This window comes from Hoplias malabaricus, chromosome 7, assembly GCF_029633855.1.
Source record: "Hoplias malabaricus isolate fHopMal1 chromosome 7, fHopMal1.hap1, whole genome shotgun sequence".
In the NCBI taxonomy this organism is placed as follows: Eukaryota; Metazoa; Chordata; class Actinopteri; order Characiformes; family Erythrinidae; genus Hoplias; species Hoplias malabaricus.
In genome coordinates, this window is record NC_089806.1 from 3,327,280 (window position 1) to 3,349,462 (window position 22,183).

Sequence of the window (22,183 nt, forward strand, 5' to 3'; positions counted from 1 at the left end):
TACGTGTTCTCTGTAGATACGATCATTTCTTCATGAGTATTGTTTATTAACATTCAAGGTTAATAAAGGAAGCATCATTACTTATAAATGACAAAAAAAGGAGTTGTGTTTTTATTATTATATAGCTAAAACGAGCTTCCGTTACTGTGCTGTGTCACCTTTATTTTGACACAGTGAGTGGCTCAGCTTGTTATTTCTGTTTTTTGGGGACTTTTATTGTATGTTATTGTGGTGCTGTGAGCCAGTCAGGGCGCTGTTATGTGGAGCTGCAGCCAATGAGAGCGCAGGGGGCGGTGCTATGGGAGGGGACTGTGTGTGAGTGAAGAAAAGGAGAGCTGTGAGCTGGAGATAAATCAGGAGGTGTTTTGCTGAAGGTAAAGATCTCTGTAAGACTTTTACACACTGTTTACACTGGGTTTGAACTCACTCTCACAGAAACGGGGGACACATGTTCTCTCTCTGAAAAGGAAGATGGAGAATGGGGGAAATGTGGGAGCTGCTCCACACTCGGCTCAGGAGGCTAATGCTAGCTCTTAGCTGGGACTCCGCGGAGGTCTTGCGTCCTCATTCTTTTGACCTCGTTGTGTGAAGCTCTGTTTCTGAAAATACACTGGGGTTATGAGGTAAAAAGGTGGTCCTCCAACAACACTGATCAGACTCATGGTAAAGAAGAAGGTTGAGGTTTTGAAAACGAATTAAAATAAAATTAGAAAGTCTATGTGTAGTTGTGTACTGACATAATTAAGTAACAATAACATCTTACAAACAATACTAGTACATTTCAAAATATGACTTTTTTTCCTATTCAAATTACAAACCTCATTTCCAGGTGAGATAAAATAATTCCTAAAAAATAATTATAAGTCTGAAAACTGATTTGTTAATTCACTAAATGGTTTATTTAACACACAAACCAAAATAAAAGATTTTCAGTGCTCTCTATAATAATCATATCAGGGTAGTCATGAGTGTGAGTGAAAAACTGAGGTAAGATATACATATAGAATTTCTATATAGAAAATCTGAGCTGGTTGCAACAACAGTCTGTGATCGCCACTGTCTGATTCTCCTCTTCGTTATGTGTCAATATCAATAAGAGACACAGGCAGAGCAGTCAAACACACACACCGAGCCTCATTCATGAAACATTTCATAAATACAAGAGCAAACTGCATAATTTACAAGTAAATACACATTCCTGCTACGTTTTCACCAGACTCATGGTCTCTGCCTAATACCAGAATAATTAGTAAAATGTGTGTGTTAGTGAATACCAAATGTTCACAAATTGGGAGGGCGTGCACGTGTCTTTTCAAGTAACATACCATAATCCGCACCCATGAATTTCAAATGAATAACATGGAGAAAGTGCTCGGACTGAGGAATCATGGCAAAACCCTTCAATACCTCTACAGAAAAGAAAAGAGTGCTGAGTGGAAATTAACCAGCATTTAAATAGCATTTTATTTTCATTCTATGTTTGTTGTTCACATACTAGAATTTATAATATTAATATTATTATTATTATTATTATTATAGCGCATTATGCTGTCTAGGGCTGCACAGTGGCGCAGCAGGTAGTGTCGCAGTCACACAGCTCCAGGTGCTTGGAGGTTGTGGGTTCGATTCCTGCTCCGGGTGACTGTCTCTGAGGAGTGTGGTGTGTTCTCTCTGTGTCTGTGTGGGTTTCCTCCGGGTGACTGTCTGTGAGGAGTGTGGTGTGTTCTCTCTGTGTCTGCATGGGTTTCCTCCGGGTGACTGTCTGTGAGGAGTGTGGTGTGTTCTCTCTGTGTCTGTGTGGGTTTCCTCCGGGTGACTGTCTGTGAGGAGTGTGGTGTGTTCTCTCTGTGTCTGTGTGGGTTTCCTCCGGGTGACTGTCTGTGAGGAGCGTGGTGTGTTCTCTCTGTGTCTGCCTGGGTTTTCTCTGGGTGACTGTCTGTGTGGTGTGTTCTCCCTGTTTTCGCGTGGGTTTCCTCCGGGTGCTCCGGTTTCCTCCCACAGTCCAAAAACACACGTTGGTAGGTGGATTGGCGACTCAAAAGTGTCCGTAGGTGTGTGTATGTGTCTGTGTTGCCCCCTCCAGGGTGTATTCCCGCCTTGCGCCCAATGATTCCAGGTAGGCTCTGGACCCACTGCGACCCTGAACTGGATAACCCAGGAGCAACCATTTAGAGGAGTGTGTGTTACAGACCCTAAAAGTTTTATATTACAGTAATCCACATTAAGTGAGTGAATGACCACGAGTAACACCATTTAGCAAACAATTGACCTTTAGCTACAGGAAGTAACTCTGAAAAACAGGCAGTACCAGGAAGAGGACTCTTTAGTGAATCTTTATTATGTTTTGTATTTATTCATTATTTATTTAATTTGTACATTTTTCCTTACTTTTAATGAAAGTTCAGTTATATCAGATGACCCTTTCAGCATCTTTTGGACATTCCACACAAGGTTGTACATTTTGTTCACACCAGCAAACATTTTGAGGCTGTGAACATTTTGATGAATCTGAGTACTTTTGAAAAAAGTGATTCACAAACGATTTATGTGCAGATGTGTTCTGTGCGTGTTCCGTGAACAAGGCCCACTGGGTCCACTCAGTTACAAGTCCTTGCTCTCATGCTGAAATAGACATGGAGTTCCTTGTTGACATTTGACTTTTATATGACTTTTAATTATATATGCAGTATATATTAATGGAAATAAATACATATCTTCATTTTGTTTTTCCCTACTAGAAAATACAGACATCACTTTGCAGGTCCCTGCTCCAAGCCATTCCTACCTAACTTCCACAAACACCTCAGGAAACATCATCATCAAGTGGAATTCATCACAATGATGGAATCAGAGGAGATTAAATGTGAGGATACGGATACGGAATTTGGAAGCTATGATTTTCCAGAAACATCCTCTACTGCTCCCCACACAATCACATCCGCTGCAAAACAAATATCTACAGGCAAATGCAAAAGGCTCATCTGCTCAGAGTGTGGAAAGAGTTTTAGTAATAAGAGTAATTTTGGAAAACACCAGCGTACTCACACAGGGGACAAACCGCATATGTGTGCAGAATGTGGCAAGAGTTTTTACTATCTAAGTGCTCTGAAAGATCACCAGACCACTCACACAGGAGAGAAGCCATATCGGTGCTCAGACTGTGGGAAGGGTTTTAATAGACAGAGTCATTTCGAAATTCACCAGCGCATTCACACTGGAGAGAAACCATATTCCTGTCCAGAGTGTGGGAAAACTTATTGCTATCGCAGTTCTCTGAAAGAACACCTGCGCACTCACACAGGAGAGAAACCATGCAAGTGCTCAGAGTGTGGGAAGAGTTTTCTTAAAGACAGCCATCTCCAAACACACCTTCGCATTCACACAGGGTGGAGACCGTATCAGTGCTCAGAGTGTGGCAAGAGTTTTAATCGTCTGCATCATCTCCAAGCACACGGTCGCATTCACACAGGAGAGAAACCGTATTTCTGTTCGGTGTGTGGGAAGAGCTTTAATGAACAGAATTCTATCAAAATACACCAGCGCACTCACACAGGAGAGAAGCCGTACCAGTGCCCAGAGTGTGGGAAGAGTTTCAATCGCCTGCATCATCTCCAAGCGCACAAACGCATTCACACAGGAGAGAAACCGTATCAGTGCTCAGTGTGTGGAAGAAGATTCAATCGCCCACATCATCTCCAAACACACAAACGCACTCACACGGGAGAGAGACCGTATTTCTGTTCAGTGTGTGGAAAGAGCTTCAACGAACAGAATTCTCTCAAAATACACCTGCGCATTCACACAGGAGAGAAACCGTATCAGTGCTCGGACTGTGGGAAATGTTTTAATCGTCAGCATCATCTGCAAATACACAGACGCGTTCACACAGGAGAGAAACCATATCAGTGCTCAGAGTGTGGGAAGAGTTTTACCGAAGTGAGTTCTCTAAAAAAACACCAGCGCGTTCACACAGGAGAGAAACCGTATCACTGCGTTGTGTGTGGGAAGAGTTTTAACCACCTGCATCATCTCAAAAAACACCAGTGTGTTCATATTGAAGAAAAATCCTATCACTGCTCCGAGTGTGGGAGAAGTTTTACTGAAAAGAGTAAGTTCAGAAAACATCAGTGCATTCACCCAGAATAGAAGCAGGACGAGTGCACAGAGTGTGGGAGTACCTTCAGATATTTAGAGTAAAAGAAGCTTAGAAGCATTAAGAAATAAATGAAAAGTAGCAGATGGTGTGGACCGCAAGCCGTTGGATCTGACTGCGGATGAACTTGGAAATGACCAGTGAACTTGACTGAAGATGAAACATTGTGTATATTTTTTATGATTGTGGATGATTGAGAATGATTCCCATTAATGCAGATGTCTCTGATGATAGCAGATGTGTCCGATGAAAATACCTGTGATCATGTGGACTATGCCTTAATGTTGTACTGTTTTCATGTGTGACCGATTTTCACCAATAACTATACTGACGTAAAACTAATTTAACTGTAAAATATTAATTACACTAGTAGAAGGACACATATTCAGGTACCTGTTTATTTGAGTAAAACTAATAATGTACTGTTTGCTGTTATGTTTAGAGTCTGTAGAGCACCATACTGAGATTTCGTGCAGGCTTGCAAATCCTGGAAAGATGTTTTCAGTTATTTTTAGGTTAATGCCCTTATTCTGTCATGTCTGAACATTTCTTGGGTTTTAATAAAGTAAATTAATCAATAGTGTAACCTTTTTTGTAGCAAAGTTAGTATTTCTTTTGGTTTTCTATGAGGTGTTTGACACATTGAATTGGGAAGCCGTCTAAACTGATCTGTTCTGACTTGTAAAACTTATCTTGACTGTGTCAGTTCTACTCAGATGTTTATATTTTTCAGTTGTGAAGATATTTATTTTGGGTCAGGTGACAATGTAGTCTCTCTGTTGTGATGTTATTTGACACAGATGAGGTCTAGATTTTTGTAGTATTTACGGAACAAGACTTGTTTACCTTATTTTCAGGAACTGAGTGATCTGATTACTAAGTTCTTAGAGTCCACTACTGGTTCACATTACTGTTATTGTGAGGCGTTTTATGCTGCACTCTTGTGCTCATGGGAAGGTTGCATATACCAGGTGGTAAACTGGTATGCACTATTTGGTGACTGACTGTAATGCAAGCAGTTATCATTAGGTGACATTGCATCCTATGTGTATGTAAGTGCAGCCGTGAGAGAGGCACCAAGAATATTCCTAGTAATTTATTATAAATTTTATTTACAGATTTATTATATATAATGTCTTCTCATTTTGATAATTTTGTTATTGCTGGTGTTTTTTTTAACCTGGCCCTGTGAAGGACTGGCACCCCCTCCAGGGTGTATTCCCTCCTTGCGCCCAATGATTCCAGGTAGGCTCTGGACCCACCGCGACCCTGAACTGGATAAGGGTTACAGATAATGAATGAATGAATGAATGAATGAATGAATTTTTTACCTGATAAGGATAAGTGACAAGGATAAGTATGTCAAAGAAACCTGTAATCGGTTTGACTCTGTTGGTCTTTTCATTTCATGTTACAGGGAGTACATAGTGACCATTGGTTATTTTATTTATAATTTATAACCATTTATAATGGTTATTAAATTTTGGAATAACAATGAGAAGCACATAGCTGTTGTTTATCAGGATTTAAGAGCCTTTAAATCTACATATTTAGCTCAGATCCTGCTGTATTAATCAGCTCATCTCAGGTTTATTTGTCATGTCACATCAGCACCAATTCAGGAACATCAATTTCAGACTAAACCAGACCTAGAGAAATGTAACAGTACTATTATTTCTAGCAGGATTGATTACTGTTGTGGGCTCCTATCACGACTATAAAATAAATGCAGCTGTCAGAGTCTTATTAGGAGCAATATAATAAAACGTATCATTTCCAATCTTGAATTCTGTTAAGGAATATTTATAAGGTACTTTTAATTTAGTATTTTCTAATTTGTAAAGCACTTTGAATAACCACAGTGTATGAAAGTGCTATATAAATAAACATGCCTTGACTTCTTGTAGGCGCAAAATGACAGTCTTCCATGGGACAGGCTGATTTTGGCTGCACTAAATTGGTCCTCAAAAATATAAAAACACAGCCTATGCCACAAGTGAAACAAATGAAAAGGGGTAGTGACAAATGCCATTTGAGAAACAGAGACTGACATACAGATCCAGCAGAGCCCTGAAAGTGGATTTGCTTCATCCAATAACAGCAGCTTTTGCATCACCAATTGTACTGGTACACAAAAAGGTCCAGAACTACTGCCTGTGTATGGATTACATGGCCCTAAATGTGCTTACTGAAAAGGCTGCAAATTATTTCCCATGCATTCAAGACACTCTGGAGACCTTGTCCAATGCCAAATGGTTCAGTCCCCTGGACCTAGCATCTGGCTGTAGGCAGGTAGTGCTAAATCTTGGGGCATGAAATTCCATAATTTTTTTGCAGCAGGAAAGGCCTTTTTACATGGAATGTCATGCCGTTTGGACTCTGCAATTTACCTGTGACCTTTCAATATCTTGCGGATCATGAACAGACTTGCTGCACCACCAGAGAGAACTTGCAGTGGTAGAGTTCAGCAGATTTCCCCTTAGGAAGGACATTCCTTGCATGCCTTAATCAGTAAGTCTGCAGTGGCTTGTTAAGATAAAGGAGCCAAAGGGTCAGCTGGCAAGATGGCTTGAAATACTCGCATAGTTAGACTTTAAGGCTTAGTTAACTGGTCAGTCTTACAGTGATGGACATTTTCAAACGTCTTTTTGTATTCTTCATGGAAAAACTACAAATCAAAACTAAATTGTTATTGATTGAATTATGATTAGGCTCTGGACCTACCGCGACCCTGAACTGGATAAGGGTTACAGATGGGGTGGTGCAGCAGGTAGTGTCGCAGTCACACAGCTCCAGGGGCCTGGAGGTTGTGGGTTCGATTCCCGCTCCGGGTGACTGTTTGTGAGGAGTTGGTGTGTTCTCCCTGTGTCTGCGTGGGTGCTCCAGTTTCCTCCCACAGTCCAAAAACACACGTTGGTAGGTAGATTGGTGACACAAAAGTGTCCATATGTGTGTGTGTTGCCCTGTGAAGGACTGGCGCCCCCTCCAGGGTGTGTTCCTGCCTTGCGCCCAGTGATTCCAGGTAGGCTCTGGACCCACCACGACCCTGAACTGGATAAGCGGTTACAGATAATGAATGAATGAATGAATTATGATTTCGCAGCTCTATGAATATGTCGACAATGGTGCATAATTCATGAAAAACATGGGTTAAATAAGATGAATAAAAAATTCATTTGAATGCTAACATCATTAAGTGATGCCTGTTAAATAACAAATGATGATAAAACAAGCAAACAGTTACAATAAAATGTAGTAATACCTTGACATACGAGTTTAATTCATTCTGTGACCAAGCTTGTAACTCAGTTTGCTCATATATCAAATTAAATTTCCCATTAAAGTGTATTAAAATGCTGTTCATATGTTCTAGTCTCCCAAAAACCACACATAATACTTAAACCTCTAAACTCTGAAATCTTATCTGTATAGTTTCCATGTCAGCTTCCTTTAGGACAGAGTCTATTGCAGAACAACGGTTCCTAACCTCATTATCTCAAGTGAAATAATACCAGTAGATGGAAAATCCTGCACCTAATAGCTGAGGTTAAACAAATGTCTCAACACATTCCTTTCCCTCATTCTCTAATGACCCACTACATAACAGCCTCTATCAGGTAGAGGGCTCCATTCATAAATGAATCCCAATTCTCCTTTCATCTTTCTTTTTATCTTGATTCCATTAATTAAAGAGAATTTCAGAAGCATCTTAACTCTTCTGTTCAAGGTTTCAGGATTTGCCATTAATATTTCACTTTTAGTCCAAGAAGTTAAATTCAGGTTTATAAGAAGCTGTGGACAGTTTAACAGTCTCAGTTTTTTTGTTAAAGATGCATAAAAACATGCCAAATGAATGAGTGGTGACGATGGCTCATTAAAATGATAAATGAGATTCTGTGTTTTAGTGACAGAAACAACACCAGCTTAGTGCTGGGAAATAAGATGTGTATTTGTACGGCTGCTAAGTAACAGACATGGCAGTTAATTGGTGATGTCCATTGAGTAGATCAGGATTTCCTAACTAGAGATAAGCTGTGTGATAAAACAGAACCCTTAATTTAGATAGTACTTGTTATGAATCTGTAAAAATCCTAACCTTAAGGCTAAAAATCTGAATTTTCTGCAGTGCTGCCCCCAGATCTACTTCCAGATTATTTGGCACACTTCCTAAAGAACTCTTCATGCGCTCATGGAGATTAGATCAGTTCCTGACTTTGATTAGAAATGGTAATAAAGATAAGTGCGCTACTACATACAAATGTGTGTTTTTAACAGACCTATATTTATCAACTATACATAAGGATCATTTATTGTATCATTGCATTCATTATAATTATAATTACCATGGTGCCTATAATTGGAATATGTCTTCACACATATATTTTTTCCTGCTAATATATTCCTGTAATTCTCCTAACTCTAACCCCAATAGCAGCTGGAAATTATTTGCATTGCTCTGTGCTTCTTCTGAGCAGCGCAACAGGTACCACTGCCCTGTACAATAGAGACTTGGTGTCACTGCTGTTCCCCAGGATCCTCAGTTTTGGACTAAACACTAATTATCTTCATGTTTTCCTGCCAATATCATGTTACAGTTAAAAACTAACCCACAACATTAATTTGTTATTAGTTGGTGCCTACATATACACTACACAAGTTATGAAATGTTGTCTTCACTGTTCTTATCCATACACTAATTATGTTACTGCTGATGATCTCTGCTATGTTCATACTCACAAGTCTTTCTAAAGCAAATAGCATACATCCAATTAATCTAGGTTATAAAGTGTGGATTGAAAGATCCAAACCTGATGTCTTAGTAATCACTGAAGCATGGCTGTGAAAACTTACATAAACCTGAATCCAGTTTATTTTGGCAAGCTACATTGTCTCAAGGTGGCAGTGGCAATTTATGTAAGTGATCACCTTCAGATTCCTTAGAAAAATGAAATAGTGGCACCATACTCAAGATGTACTCATGCTAGATGCTAAAAAGTCAGCTGGTTTAGATGAAGTAGGCCCATTCTTTTTAAAATTAGCTGTTTCCTCTTTACCTGCTCCTATAATAGATTTGTTTAATCTAACAGTACATACAGCTGAAGTACCAGCTGATTGGATTTTAGCCATTTTTCACTTTTTAAAAATGATGACCAAGATGATCCAAAATCTTTGAGCCAATTTCCATCTTGCCTTGCATTTCAAAGATTGTCTAAAAGATTATAAACAAGCAACCATATGATTATCTTGCTAGCAGCAGTATATTATCTGCTGTACAGTCTGGCTTCAGGCTAAGTTATGGTTGCATTGCTGTGGTTTTATAAGTTCCCAATGACATTATGTCAGAGCTAGATGCCAAGAAGCACTGTGCAGTAATATTTAATGACTTAGCAAAAGCCTTTGATTCAGTTGACCACACCATTCTAATAAAAACTTTGGGCAGCACAGGGTTCTCAGATCATTCCAAGCTGTATCCGAATAGTGAATTCCTGGTGGGAATCTGTAAAAACAGACTGTTAAAATTACCAGTGATTTTATGCCAGACCTCCAAAGAGTCAGTAACTGTTTGTGTGATCAGAGCATCCTTCATTGCCAGTTTGAGTTGTATCTTCATTAGTAAGATAATGTGTACTGGGTTTACGTCAGTGGGTATTGGAATTCTGGATACAAACTACAACACACAAGTTTATTGATTAGGACTGTACAAACTCTCATCTACTGTAGATACAAACTTTGATGCAGACACAAAAACCTTCATGATCAGTATGAATGTGAAGTACAGTTACAAATACTTTTTGCACAGATCTAACTCTACCTCAATTCATTCATTCATTCATTCATTATCTGAAACCGCTTATCCAGTTCAGGGTCGCGGTGGGTCCAGAGCCTACCTGGAATCATTGGGCGCAAGGCAGGAATACACCCTGGAGGGGGCGCCAGTCCTTCACAGGGCAAAGCAGACACACACACAGATTCACTCACACACTCACACCTACAGACACTTTTGAGTCGCCAATCCACCTACCAACGTGTGTTTTTGAACTGTGGGAGGAAACCGGAGCACCCGGAGGGAAACCCACGCGGACACGGGGAGAACAAACCAACTCCTCACCCGGAGCAGCAATCGAACCCACAACCTCCAGGCCCCTGGAGCTGTGTGACTGCGACTACCTGCTGCACCACCATGCCGCCCTCTACCTCATTTCCACATGAAAAAATTGTAACAAAGATACAGTTGAGTTCCTGCCAAAAGTAAGTAAAATAAACGACAATAATTGATACATATTTGTTCTGCAACAGGTTGTGTCTCTCTCACACAGCTGCATGGTCCTGAGGTTGTGGCATGGATGAGAATCAGCACTTTCAAAACTATGGCACTTAGTCCGAAAACCATGGTGTGCTCTCTCCAGGTTGGAAGTAAGCTTCTGCCTCAAGTGGAGGAGTTCAGGTTTCTCGAGGTCCTTCTGGAAACACCAGAAGAGGTGGCTATGGAGAGGGAGGTCTGGTTTTTTTTTACTCAAACTGCTGCCCTTGTGACCCAATGGACCGATGTATGTATGTATGTATATATATATATATATATATATATATATATATATATATAGGTAAGGTCAAGTTAATGCAATGATTCAACAAGTTGGCAAGTGTTCAGTAAGGTCATGTACACTCAAAAAAGTACATACACACACATATTGCCAACTTGATGAATCATTGCATTAACTTGACCTTACTGAGATGCTTAATCTTGTTTTCTACAAAGGAAGTAAGGCTATTGGAACAGAGGAAGAGTCAAGTGGAGAAATAGCATGTGAAATGAAATGTATCACTCAGTTATATGTAGAATATCATACAGATAGCAATATAGTTTTTTTCTGTGAAAAATGTTGTAAATCTTGAGACTAGAGCAACAGACAAATTTAGATGTACAGGGTGGGCCATTTATATGGATACACCTTAATAAAATGGGAATGGTTGGTGATATTAACTTCCTGTTTGTGGCACATTAGTATATGGAGGAGGGGGGAAACTTTTCAAGATTGGTGGTGACCATGGTGGCTATTTTGAAGTTGGCCATTTTGGATCCAACTTTTGTTTTTTCAATGGGAAGAGGGTCATGTGACACGTCAAACATATTGGGAATTTCACAAGATAATGTGTGGTGTGCTTGGTTTTAACGTAACTTTATTCTTTCACAAGTTATTTACAAGTTTCTCTTTGTTTACAGCCATTGACATGTCGCAGAGGTTAACACATGAGGAGCGGAGAGAAATTGTGTTGATGTCTGGTGAATGCAGTAACTGGGTCACTGCATCAGATTTCCTGTCGCTTTGCGCTTTACAACATCAGACAAATTAGACTGTTTCTAACGCAACATGCCACTCAACTCCTAGTGCAGGCTGTGGTCATCTCGTGTCTTGACTACTGCAATGCAGTGCTAAAATGAAATAAAGTAAAGTAAAGTAAAGATCTCAATGCAAGACACCCTACGAGACCACCCATCTACCATGCTACAGTTAGCAAACTGCTTGCCAAGTTTCGTGAAACTGTTTTAGTGTTTAGGATTTGCCAAAATGTGGACGCATGAAAACTGTCACTAATGAAGAAACATCAGTGGCTGTCCTAGCTTCATTCAGCAAGAGCCAACAGCGTAGCACTCGTCACATGTCACTGCAGAGTGGCATCAGTCGAACATCCCTTCAGCGGATAGATGATCATCACCTGAAACTACAGATACTGGAAGCCTGTTCTAGCATTTCCCCTGTGGTGTTGCTATCAGTGTGTGAAGAGTGGGAGAAGAGGGTTGCATTGACAATCCAACACAATGGGCAGCACTTTGAACACATTTTATAAGCGGTCAGAAACTTGTAAATAACTCATGAATAAAGTTACGTTAAAACCAAGCACACCATTGTTTTTCTTGTGATATTCCCAATAAGTTTGATGTGTCACATGACCCTCTTCCCATTGAAAAAACAAAAGTTGGATCCAAAATGGCTGACTTCAAAATGGCCACCATGATCACCACCCATCTTGAAAAGTTTTCCCCCTCCCATATACTAATGTGCCACAAACAGGAAGTTAATATCACCAACCATTCCCATTTTATTAAGGTAGATATAAATGGCCCACCCTGTATTGTAAAGTCATTTGTCATTTACTGTTAACGTCAAAACAAACTGAAGTGTACTTGTAACTATCCATCCATCGATTATCTGTAACCGCTTATCCAATTTAGGGTCGCGGGGGGTCCAGAGCCTGGAATCATCGGGCGCAAGGCTGGAATACACCCTGGAGGGGACGCCAGTCCTTCACAGGGCGACACAGACACATTCACTCACACACACTCACAAGTCACCAATCCACCTGCAACGTGTGTTTTTGGACTGTGTGAGGAAACCGGATCACCCGGAGGAAACCCACGCGGACATGGGGAGAACACACCAACTTCTCACAGACAGTCACCCGGAGCTGGAATCTAACCCACAACCTCCAGGCCCTTGGAGCTGTGTGACTGCGACACTACCTGCTGCGCCACCGTGCCGCCCCTACTTGTAACTAACATTATTATAATTGCATGTCCATTTGGATCTGACTTTAAATTAGTTTAGAATATCATCCATCCATCCATTATCTGGAACCGCTTATCCAATTCACGGTCACGGGGGGTCCAGAGCCCACCTGGAATCATCGGGCGCAAGGCGGGAATATACCCTGGAGGGGACGCCAGTCCCTCACAGGGCAACACATACACACACACATTCACACCTACGGACCCTTTCAAGTCGCCAATCCACCTGCAACGTGTGTTTTTGGACTGTGGGAGGAAACCGGAGTTAGAATATCATAATTAAGGCAATTAATAAACCCAATGGTCTTGTCTTGCCAAATTCTGCCCAAAAGAGAAAAAAGCAAGGTCAACAAGATTTCCAGTTTTTGGTGTGTCTACATTCAGGTATTCTGTTTCTAATGCATTATTTTTATAGCAAAAACTGTTGTGGAGAAATACTGCATTACCAACATGCCTGTAACCAAGGTGGTTTGAAGAAGAGGGCTTTCCAAAAAGTGGGAGTAGGCCACAATACCATCTCCAGGACATCACCAGTTGCCGAGCTTGCCTTATCAGCACCTGGTGTCTTTCAGGCTCTTCTCTGGGATTTCTCAAATAGAGAAACAGTCCACATTTGTGGATAGATGTTGAGAATCCACAAATAATTGACTCAAGACAAACATCATTCAGATGAAAGCATGTGGTGAACTGTTACCTTTGACACACTGAGGTGTATTTCAGCAGTAAAAATGTTGGGTTAATAAAATGTGCTCTTTTTTGAGGAATCATATTTTCCAGATTCCCTTAAAATGATTGAAAACATGTTTTGAGAAGTTAATTTTAGGTATATCCCCAGGATTGATAAACAGATTAGAGGTTGGCATGACTTCTGAGTAAATATAATTCAGTTATGGCAGCTGTTCAATGTGAAATTGGTAACTGTGATTCTCCTCCACACACAGGATGCTGGAAAAGACTTAGGTATTATATTTGTAAATAAGTTGAGCTATTTTCTTTGTAAATACTGGAGCTCATCTTTTTTTTCATCATTGCATTGTGTTGAGTAATCTTGGTATGATGGAACATAGGCAGAGCTGAAAAACAAGAAAGCAAAATTTCTGAGGTCCTGTCAAGAAAGGATGAAAAAGATTAGCTTGTGGCTGACGTTAACAGGCTGAAGTCAGAAAACTCTCAGCTGAACTGAGAGCTGAGAAAAGCTAACTTGGTGACTGCTGCACCCAAAATGCCTGACAATTCCACTGCACAGGAGTGACCCTCAAAGGGCTGAGCCAGAAAAAGAAATCCTTTTATCCAATCAAAGAACTTAAACAAGCTGAGGCAGCAAGATCTGAGCATTGGGAACTAACAGCTCAGGTGGCTTATGGTGCTGATGTTGAAAGTGATGCAGAAGATTCAGGTGACGAATCAACTGAAAGAGGATCCAATTCCCAATGCTCTTGCTCAGAGAGTCTCAGTCAAAGTGAAACCAATCAAATCTGACGAGAAGGCTAAACGCCCAGCTCCAATCAACATGAAGCGTGAAAGAGTCACAGATCAATGTGATGAAAGTGGTACCCGTCTACAACTCAAACCTGACCCTGCTGATGAAAACACAAAACAAACAAGGGATAAGGTGATACAACAAGCATCTGAAACACAAGCTCAAAGGCAAAAAAAAAAAAGTGTATTATGAGGCAGGGTACCTCCCACTCCTAATCTGTGGTCAAAATCACTGCCAAATATTTATAAAAGCCCAAGAAAAACATCAGAAAAATTAAAAAGCCTGAAGCATATTTTCATCTGCATACTTATGACGGTCTGATGATCCAGTGGGTGCTGTTGAAAGACAGAGTGGACTAAGTTGTCTGATCAAGTGAAATATGTTGTGTGAATCACTGAGGACTTTGGAAAATATTTAATAAGAAATCCACAACATTTCATCTACTCTGTGTGAATGGTTGGGTTGCTTATCTGAAAGCCTTGGGGAAATAGACTGACTAATTGTGGAGGATGTTGTTTTGTTTTTTAAATTGGAGATTAGAGAACTTTATTGTCATTGTACAAATGTGATAGCAATACAACAAATATGCATTGGCACTCCCAGGCAGGAGAGCTTTCAAAGGAATAGTAATTTAAAAGTAAAATTATAATACTAAGTAGCAGGAATAATAATAGCAGGAATATCTGGCATGTATCTAGCTAATACATGCCTGCTCAGTTTTTAGAACACAGGATTCGTAAGCTCAGCCTATGATATATGGTTTAGAGCTGTTATTATATGTATTTATTCAGATCATATTCTCATTCATTTATTAATTGTCTGTAACCCTTATCCATTTCAGGGTCGCTGTGGGTCAGGAGCCTACATGGAATCACTGGGAGCAAGGCAGGAACACACCCTGAAGTGGGCGCCAGTCCTTCACATGGTGACACATTCACTCACACATACACACACTATTGACACTTTTGAGTCACCAATCCACATGCACTGTAAAACATTTCACCACCTTCAACTCAAAAATGTGAGCTCAATAGCTGCCTTAAACTTTTAAGTTAAATCCAATTAGAATTACTATTTATTTCAACTCATGACTTTAAGTCAAATTTGGCTTTGAATTACTTTCTGCTTTGAATTACTTTCTAAGTCAATTTGACCTTAAACTGCTTGTTGTTTCAACTTAACTACATAGTTTGAAAGTACACATGACTCATTCCAACGTAGGTACTTAAGTTGTGACGACCGGTGTCAAGATGAACGTCCAGCATCATAGTTGCCTTTAATGCGCTTTATTAAAACTCTCTGGAAAGAACATCAGAGAATAAGAACAAGCAACAGGCGGAATTTGGGCATGGCTTGTAAAGAGACTCAGCCAGAAACCCCCCAAAGCTGCAGTGTTTCACTCAGAGGGCTAGGGCTGTGGCAAAACATAATTCTCGCTTCAAAGAAAGACCTAATAGGTCCAAACAACAATAAACAACCTAAAAGCATCCTATATATTACTCCAACTCTCACAACACACAACAAAGAAAATGAAACCTTTCAAAAGTGAAAAAGGTGGTGCATGCTGGGAGCTCTTCCTGAGCATACCAAAGCCTTGCCCATAGCTATAACTCACAGTTTCAAGTTCATTTCACTCTTTCAAATTTCCTCTTCATTGGAGTCATTTAAAATCTTGAGTTGAGAGGCTGATAACTCAGAAAATCCAGTTGAAATCACAAAGCTTCACTTCAGATACAGAGAGAGCACACTAAACTCCTCAGAGAAGGACTTGAACCCACAACTTCCAGTTTGCTAGAGCTGTGTGACTAGACCTGCTGCACCACCGTACTGCCCAAGTCATATATATTCTTGATAATTACTTTTCATTATTTAATAAGGAAAAAGTGGGGATTATTTGAAAGTGATTAATTTCAGCCCAATATTCCACCCAATTTTAATTCTATATTTCATTCAAATTCTGTTATACTGTGTTTTAAACCACTCTCATCTCTTTCAGAGTTGTTTGTCTCTTCAGTGTCTGTTATCACTGGTTTTTGACCTTGATGCTTGGTGGAAGGCTGTTTTATGCAACAACTGAGGGTTATTACACTCACTATAATCTGTGTATGCTCCCACTGTCGGTGAGAGAGAGCAATCAAAAGACTAACATTGTATCTCTGTAAGAATTTGCGATCTCTGTCTTTGAATAAATCCTACTTTCTCCACTCAAAGGTGTGACTCCATCTAATTCATTTTAGATGGTACTTTTATCTGCTATAATGAGCTTACTGCAGAGACCACCTGTAGTGCACAGAGACTAAGGAAAGTCTTATAGCTCTCTCAATGTTACCTGCAGAAAAGGAAAGCGACCTAAGTCCTTAAATTTATTGTAAATCCATTTACCACAAAATAGGCTAGTCCTAAAGGTAATGGCTGCTGTTTTACACTAAATTGCTCTAAATCACATTGTTTAAATCTGTAGAGAAATCATGACTCAGATTTTATTAGCACTCCTGCATGCTGAATGCTTATAGTTTAAACTTGGATTTATCACTGCTACTGAGTGCAGACTGACTAGCACCAATCAGAGCATTGCTGTGTGGAGCTGCAGCCAATGAGAGTACAGGGGTCGGTGCTGTGGGTGGGGACTGTGTGAGTGAGGAGCAGAAGGAGAGCTGTGAGCTGGAGCTAAATCAGGAGGTGTTTTACTGAAGGTAAAGATCTGTGTAAGACTTTTCCACACTGTTTACACTGGGTTTGAACTCACTCTCACAGAAACGGGGGACACATGTTCTCTCTCTGAAAAGGAAGATGGAGAATGGGGGAAATGTAGGAGCTGCTCCACATTCAGCTCAGGAGGCTAATGCTAGCTCTTAGCTGGGACTATTTTGTAAATCTCTTCCTTATATTATTGCTTTTCATTGTGGTAAATGGGGAGAATATTCTGCAGTAAACTCTTTCGTTCCTGTGTTCCTCTGGTGTGAAAAAGGGGAGAGGGCCCTGTAACATCTCATTGATTCTGAACTCTGGCTCTTGTTTGGATGAACAAGAAGAAAGTTAGCCCAATTTTTCTAATAAGATGAATAACTGGTTAAACCTACATTAAACCGTACTGTTCTGTTCTCCTCAAACAGATGGTACTGGACAATCAGAGATTGAGAGTTCATGAGGATCAGAATCCTGCTCCATGGTCAGTGAGTAAACCATAACCTCCTTAGAAGTGGATATAAATGAATAAGTGTTTAATAGGAAATGGAAGTGCCTTCCATACACTGGCAATTCACAATACATTACAGAAAAACTGTAAAGAACAGTAAAAATAATTAAGAATACAATTTAAGAAATGAAAAAGCATTTAATCAAATCTGCACTAAAAGGAAAAATAACATTAACGTAGTTAATAGGGCTTATATTCAATACTTTATTGTTTTCTTCGATTCTTATTTAAATTAGTGGTAATTATTTAAAAACAACATTTTAAATATAAAACCCCTATTATCAAACAAAAGCACAGAGAATGGTTTTCAAGTGTTGTCACTGAGTGTCTTGTTTATATCTTGTAAACATGTTTAAAACTCGAATGCATGCAACACTCTAAAAATGTTGGGATGGAGGCGTGTCTCCCACTGTTCCATGAAATATACTTTTAATGACTCATTGCTACATTTTGTGAGTGGAATTGTTGCTGGTTCTGACACAATGCAAGATTAAAGCTGTTCAACAGTCTGCCTTTGCTGTGGTCTGGTTTTTATTTTTATTACCCCCCCCCCCCCAATTATTTCCCTTGATTACCATAGTATACATGTCTGGACTATAGGCCAGTCAAGCACTCACACACACTCACATTCACACAAGCTGTGTCTATTAAGCTGTGATGTAGCATGTGCTTAATGAAACCTGGTGTTGTTTTGCTGAAATAACGATTTTGCAGAAGACATCACTCTGACAGCATCATATATCTCTAAATTCCTAGTATACACACCTCCACATAAGTAAGAGCTTCACTGGGCAAACAAAGCTGAAACCTGGGCTCTCTTGCTAATGTGTTGTTAGATATTGTGCAATATACAGCTACATTTGTCTTAATTAAATAAGTCTTATTTAACCCACTCCTGGAGCACTTGGAGTTTAGGCGTCTTGCTCAAGGACACATCATCTGTGAATGTTGAGGGAGGCGAAGGTGCTGTACAACCTTCAAACCCAACTGTACTTGTGATAGACAGACAACAGTTTAATAATGAAGTCAAATCAGGTTAATGGTATTTTTGGAACTGTAGTTTTTATCTTGACCAACTGTTGAACAGATTATGGATTAAACTGGGAACCTACCTTTCAGATTAGTCCAAAGTGGACACGTTAGAAACATCCCCAACCTGCCCCAGCCCAGCGAGAGGACCCTGATTCCATTTCCTTTTCCAGAAAAGAAAAACATTTCTCATAGTGTCAAGGAATGCCTGACTTTCACAAACACATCATGGAACATCACAATGTTGAAGTCAGTGGAGGTTACAGTTGAGAACAGAGTGTGTGAAAGCTCCAGTTCTTCAGAATCTGCTCTCCACACAAATACATCTGCAGGGAAATAACAGAAAAATACAGGCAAGCTAAAAGTTGTGGAAAGAATTTAAATGATCAGAGAAACCGTATTCCTGTCCACAATGTGGAAAGAGTTTTACCTACCACAGTTCTGCTGGATCATGTGCCCCTGTTCTGAGTGTGATATGAATTTTATAATCACAAGTGTTTTTCATTCACACAGGAGAGAAAGCTTATCATTGCCCAGAGTGTGGGAAGTGTTTTAAAAAAAAGGCTCATTCACACATGAAAGAGACAGTATCAGTGCTCCACGTGTGGGAAGAGTTTTAAAAAGCGTATTCTTCTCCAGTTACACAGCGCATTCACACGAAAGAAACCACATCAGTGAAGGAGGAGTTTGTCTGAATGGAGGAATCTTTAAAATCATCAGTGTATCCACCCAGAACAGAGGCAGGTGCATTTTTGCTTCTGAGATTTTAAATTTCTGGAGGCCTCTATAGTGGTAATAAATAATTGTACTCAGCAAGTGGAACAACATGTTAAAACATGTTATTCTTTAATGGACCATTGAAGATAAATCTTAAAATCTACAAGACACCTGTGACAGTTGAGTTACTGTTTCAGACGTGTTTCTGTTTTGTAAGACTTGACTAATTTTGGGATATTTTTGAGGATTGATTCTGTTTATTTATTTATTATCTATTCCCGTATATCCAGTTCAAGGCCACAGTGGATCACGCCCCGGAGGGGGCACCAATCCTTCACAGGGAGACACACACACACACACAAAAGCACAAACACTTTTGAGTCACCAATCCACCTACCAACATGTGTTTTTGGACCATGGGAGGAATCCCACGCAGACACAGAGAGAACACACCACACTCCTCACAGACAGTCACCCAGAGGAAACCCACGCAGACACAGAGAGAACACACCACACTCCTCACAGGCAGTCACCCAGAGGAAACCCACGCAGACACAGGGAGAACACACCACACTCCTCACAGACAGTCAACCGGAGGAAACCCACACAGACACAGTGAGAAAACACCACACTCCTCACAGACAGTCACCCAGAGGAAACCCACACAGACACAGAGAGAACACTCAACACTCCTCACAGACAGTCAACCGGAGGAAACCCACACAGACACAGTGAGAAAACACCACACTCCTCACAGACAGTCAACTGGAGGAAACCCACACAGACACAGGGAGAACACACCACACTCCTCACAGATAGTCACCCGGAGGAAACCCACACAGACACAGGGAGAACACACTACACTCCTCACAGACAGTCACCCGGAGGAAACCCACACAGACACAGGGAGAACACACCACACTCCTCACAGACAGTCACCCGGAGGAAACCGACACAGACACAGGGAGAACACACCACACTCTTCACAGACAGTCACCCGGAGGAAACCCACGCAGACACAGGGAGAAAACACCACATTCCTCACAGACAGTCACCCGGAGGAAACCCACGCAGACACAGGGAGACCACACCACACTCCTCACAGACACCTGGAGATGGGCTTGAACCCACAACCTCCAGGACCCTGGAGCTGTGTGAGTGCAACCCTACCTGCTGCCGATTCTGTTTGTTTATTCATTTATTTATTCTGTACGGATATTTATTGAAAATAATATATATTATGAGACTTGAGACATGGCGAATGGAAGGTCATATTTGCCTTTGAATAGTTTACAACCTTTAACTGCAGTCAAAGATAATTCAGTGAAATGTCTTACTCTGCAGGTAAGTTGTGAAAATCTCATGATGTGCCTTATGCCTAAACATGAAACCTGTATTTTTGTGTATGAGCACATCACCTTTAATAAGTTTGACTATTTCCAGTTTACATTAATAACATTACAAAGAGGTGTCTCTTTTAATACTCATTTAATTTCCGAGTTGTCAATTTATACAAATCCTAAATGTGCAGAAAGTAAATTAAAACAAACAAAGTAAAAACAAATGCTTAACTTGTGTTTTAATTTGCGTGTGCGGCTGCAGTTATGAGCTGTGTTCACACATTGTGTCTGTTTTCAATTGAATGCTACATTATGACCACTGCCACCCAGTATTGGTTTTAGGCCTTGTCCCTTGCATACAGAGATTTCTCCAGATTCTCTGTATCTTTTAAAGATATTATATGCTGGATATAATGAAATCCCCATCCTCCTACTTTTTCTGTTGAGAAACATTGTGCCCCCGCAGTCATTCACAGAGTGGTGAAGGCCACCCACCTTCTTTTCTGAAGGTTTAAACCCAATCATGTTACAGACCCATTGCCAAATAACCAAATGTAATCTATTGAGCATTACAAAAGTTGACCAGTCTTTTGCTCTCAGTTCTATTTTTTACTGGTGTCAAATTCAAAATAGCCATTTATTTTCCCCCAAAAAATATCTGTTTCATCATTTGTAATATTTTATTTGTACTCTTTTCAGTTAAAGGGTTGAAATCCTTTTACATTTCTTTGCCTTTTGATTTTATTTAATATTTTGAACCATGTCTCAGCTTTTCTGGAAATGGCATTTTACTGTGCCTCCTGTTTTTTTTTTCTGTTGTGTTTAATCTGTCTGAAACACTGGACTGAAGTATGTTGCAGGCTGCAGATGCCTGAGTGGTAGCTGAAATTCTCTGACCATTCAGTTTCCTTTATTTGAAAAAAACATTGAAAAATATCTGCCTTCTAGACATAAATATTTACATGTTCATATTGAACAATATTCATTACACATTTAAAATCACTGAGCCCCATTCAAGGTGAAAGGTGAGCAGACTTAATTTGTGCCTAAATCGTTTGTAAAACCTTTTTTTTTTTTTTTTTGGGTATATGTCTAGATTTATTTAAATGTTTATCCTCTCAAAATGTTAATAGGTGTGAAAATAATTACACGCTCTTGACGTTGAAAGTTTAAATTAACATGACTACACTTTAATTAAAATGGATGAAAAATTAATTTATATATGAGCCAAACAATCAAATACAAAAATTCAGAATAATATTTTCATCTAAATAAAGTTATGCAATCACTCAGCTAGCAAACAGTTCCTAATACATCCTGTTTCAAACCTGTGACTTCCAGTAGCCTAGGGTTAATTGTTTGCTAAATTATTTTGTTACTCAAGTAGTCAGTTCTTTACTTAGTGTGGATTATTTCAATAGTATAGTGCCTGTACCCACCAGTGTAAATAGCTGATCTTATGGAAAAAAACATTAAAGATTATGGAGACTTTAGGTGACCATAGTGATGCGTTAGCTTTTAATTTTTTTAATAACTTGAAACAAAATAAATGCATTTGAAGAAGCAATTACACAGGTGTTTAACCCTCTGTGAGAAACTACAGAGATTGTCAAATGGCCCAAAGCTCATAGAGGGAAGTTTTGTTAAGTATAAACACCTTTAGCTTTTGTGCATGTTCTCGCTTTGTTTGCAGAGTTGTGCA

The 22,183-nt window shown here is 39.9% G+C and overlaps 1 protein-coding gene and 1 long non-coding RNA gene across 2 annotated transcripts in view; both read left to right on the plus strand.

Moving 5' to 3' along the window:
• Positions 1-295: 295 nt before the first annotated feature.
• LOC136702303 (zinc finger protein 678-like) lies at positions 296-5,039 on the plus strand. Its single transcript, XM_066677308.1, has 2 exons — positions 296-374; positions 2,739-5,039. Exon 2 carries the CDS (start codon positions 2,839-2,841, stop codon positions 4,144-4,146), a length of 1,308 nt encoding a protein of 435 aa, XP_066533405.1. The 5' UTR covers positions 296-374; positions 2,739-2,838; the 3' UTR covers positions 4,147-5,039.
• An 11,788-nt stretch (positions 5,040-16,827) lies between these two features.
• LOC136701566 (uncharacterized) overlaps positions 16,828-22,183 on the plus strand; it is a 54,291-nt gene continuing 48,935 nt past the window's right edge. The window contains exons 1-2 of the long non-coding RNA XR_010803817.1: positions 16,828-16,892; positions 17,313-17,368. This is a non-coding gene — a long non-coding RNA (uncharacterized lncRNA). The remainder of the gene's footprint in view (positions 16,893-17,312; positions 17,369-22,183) is intronic.

What these genes read in the sequence shown, in the direction of transcription:
- LOC136702303 (XM_066677308.1), top strand. Translation starts at nt 2,839, where the DNA reads ATGATGGAATCAGAGGAGATTAAATGTGAGGATACGGATACGGAATTT.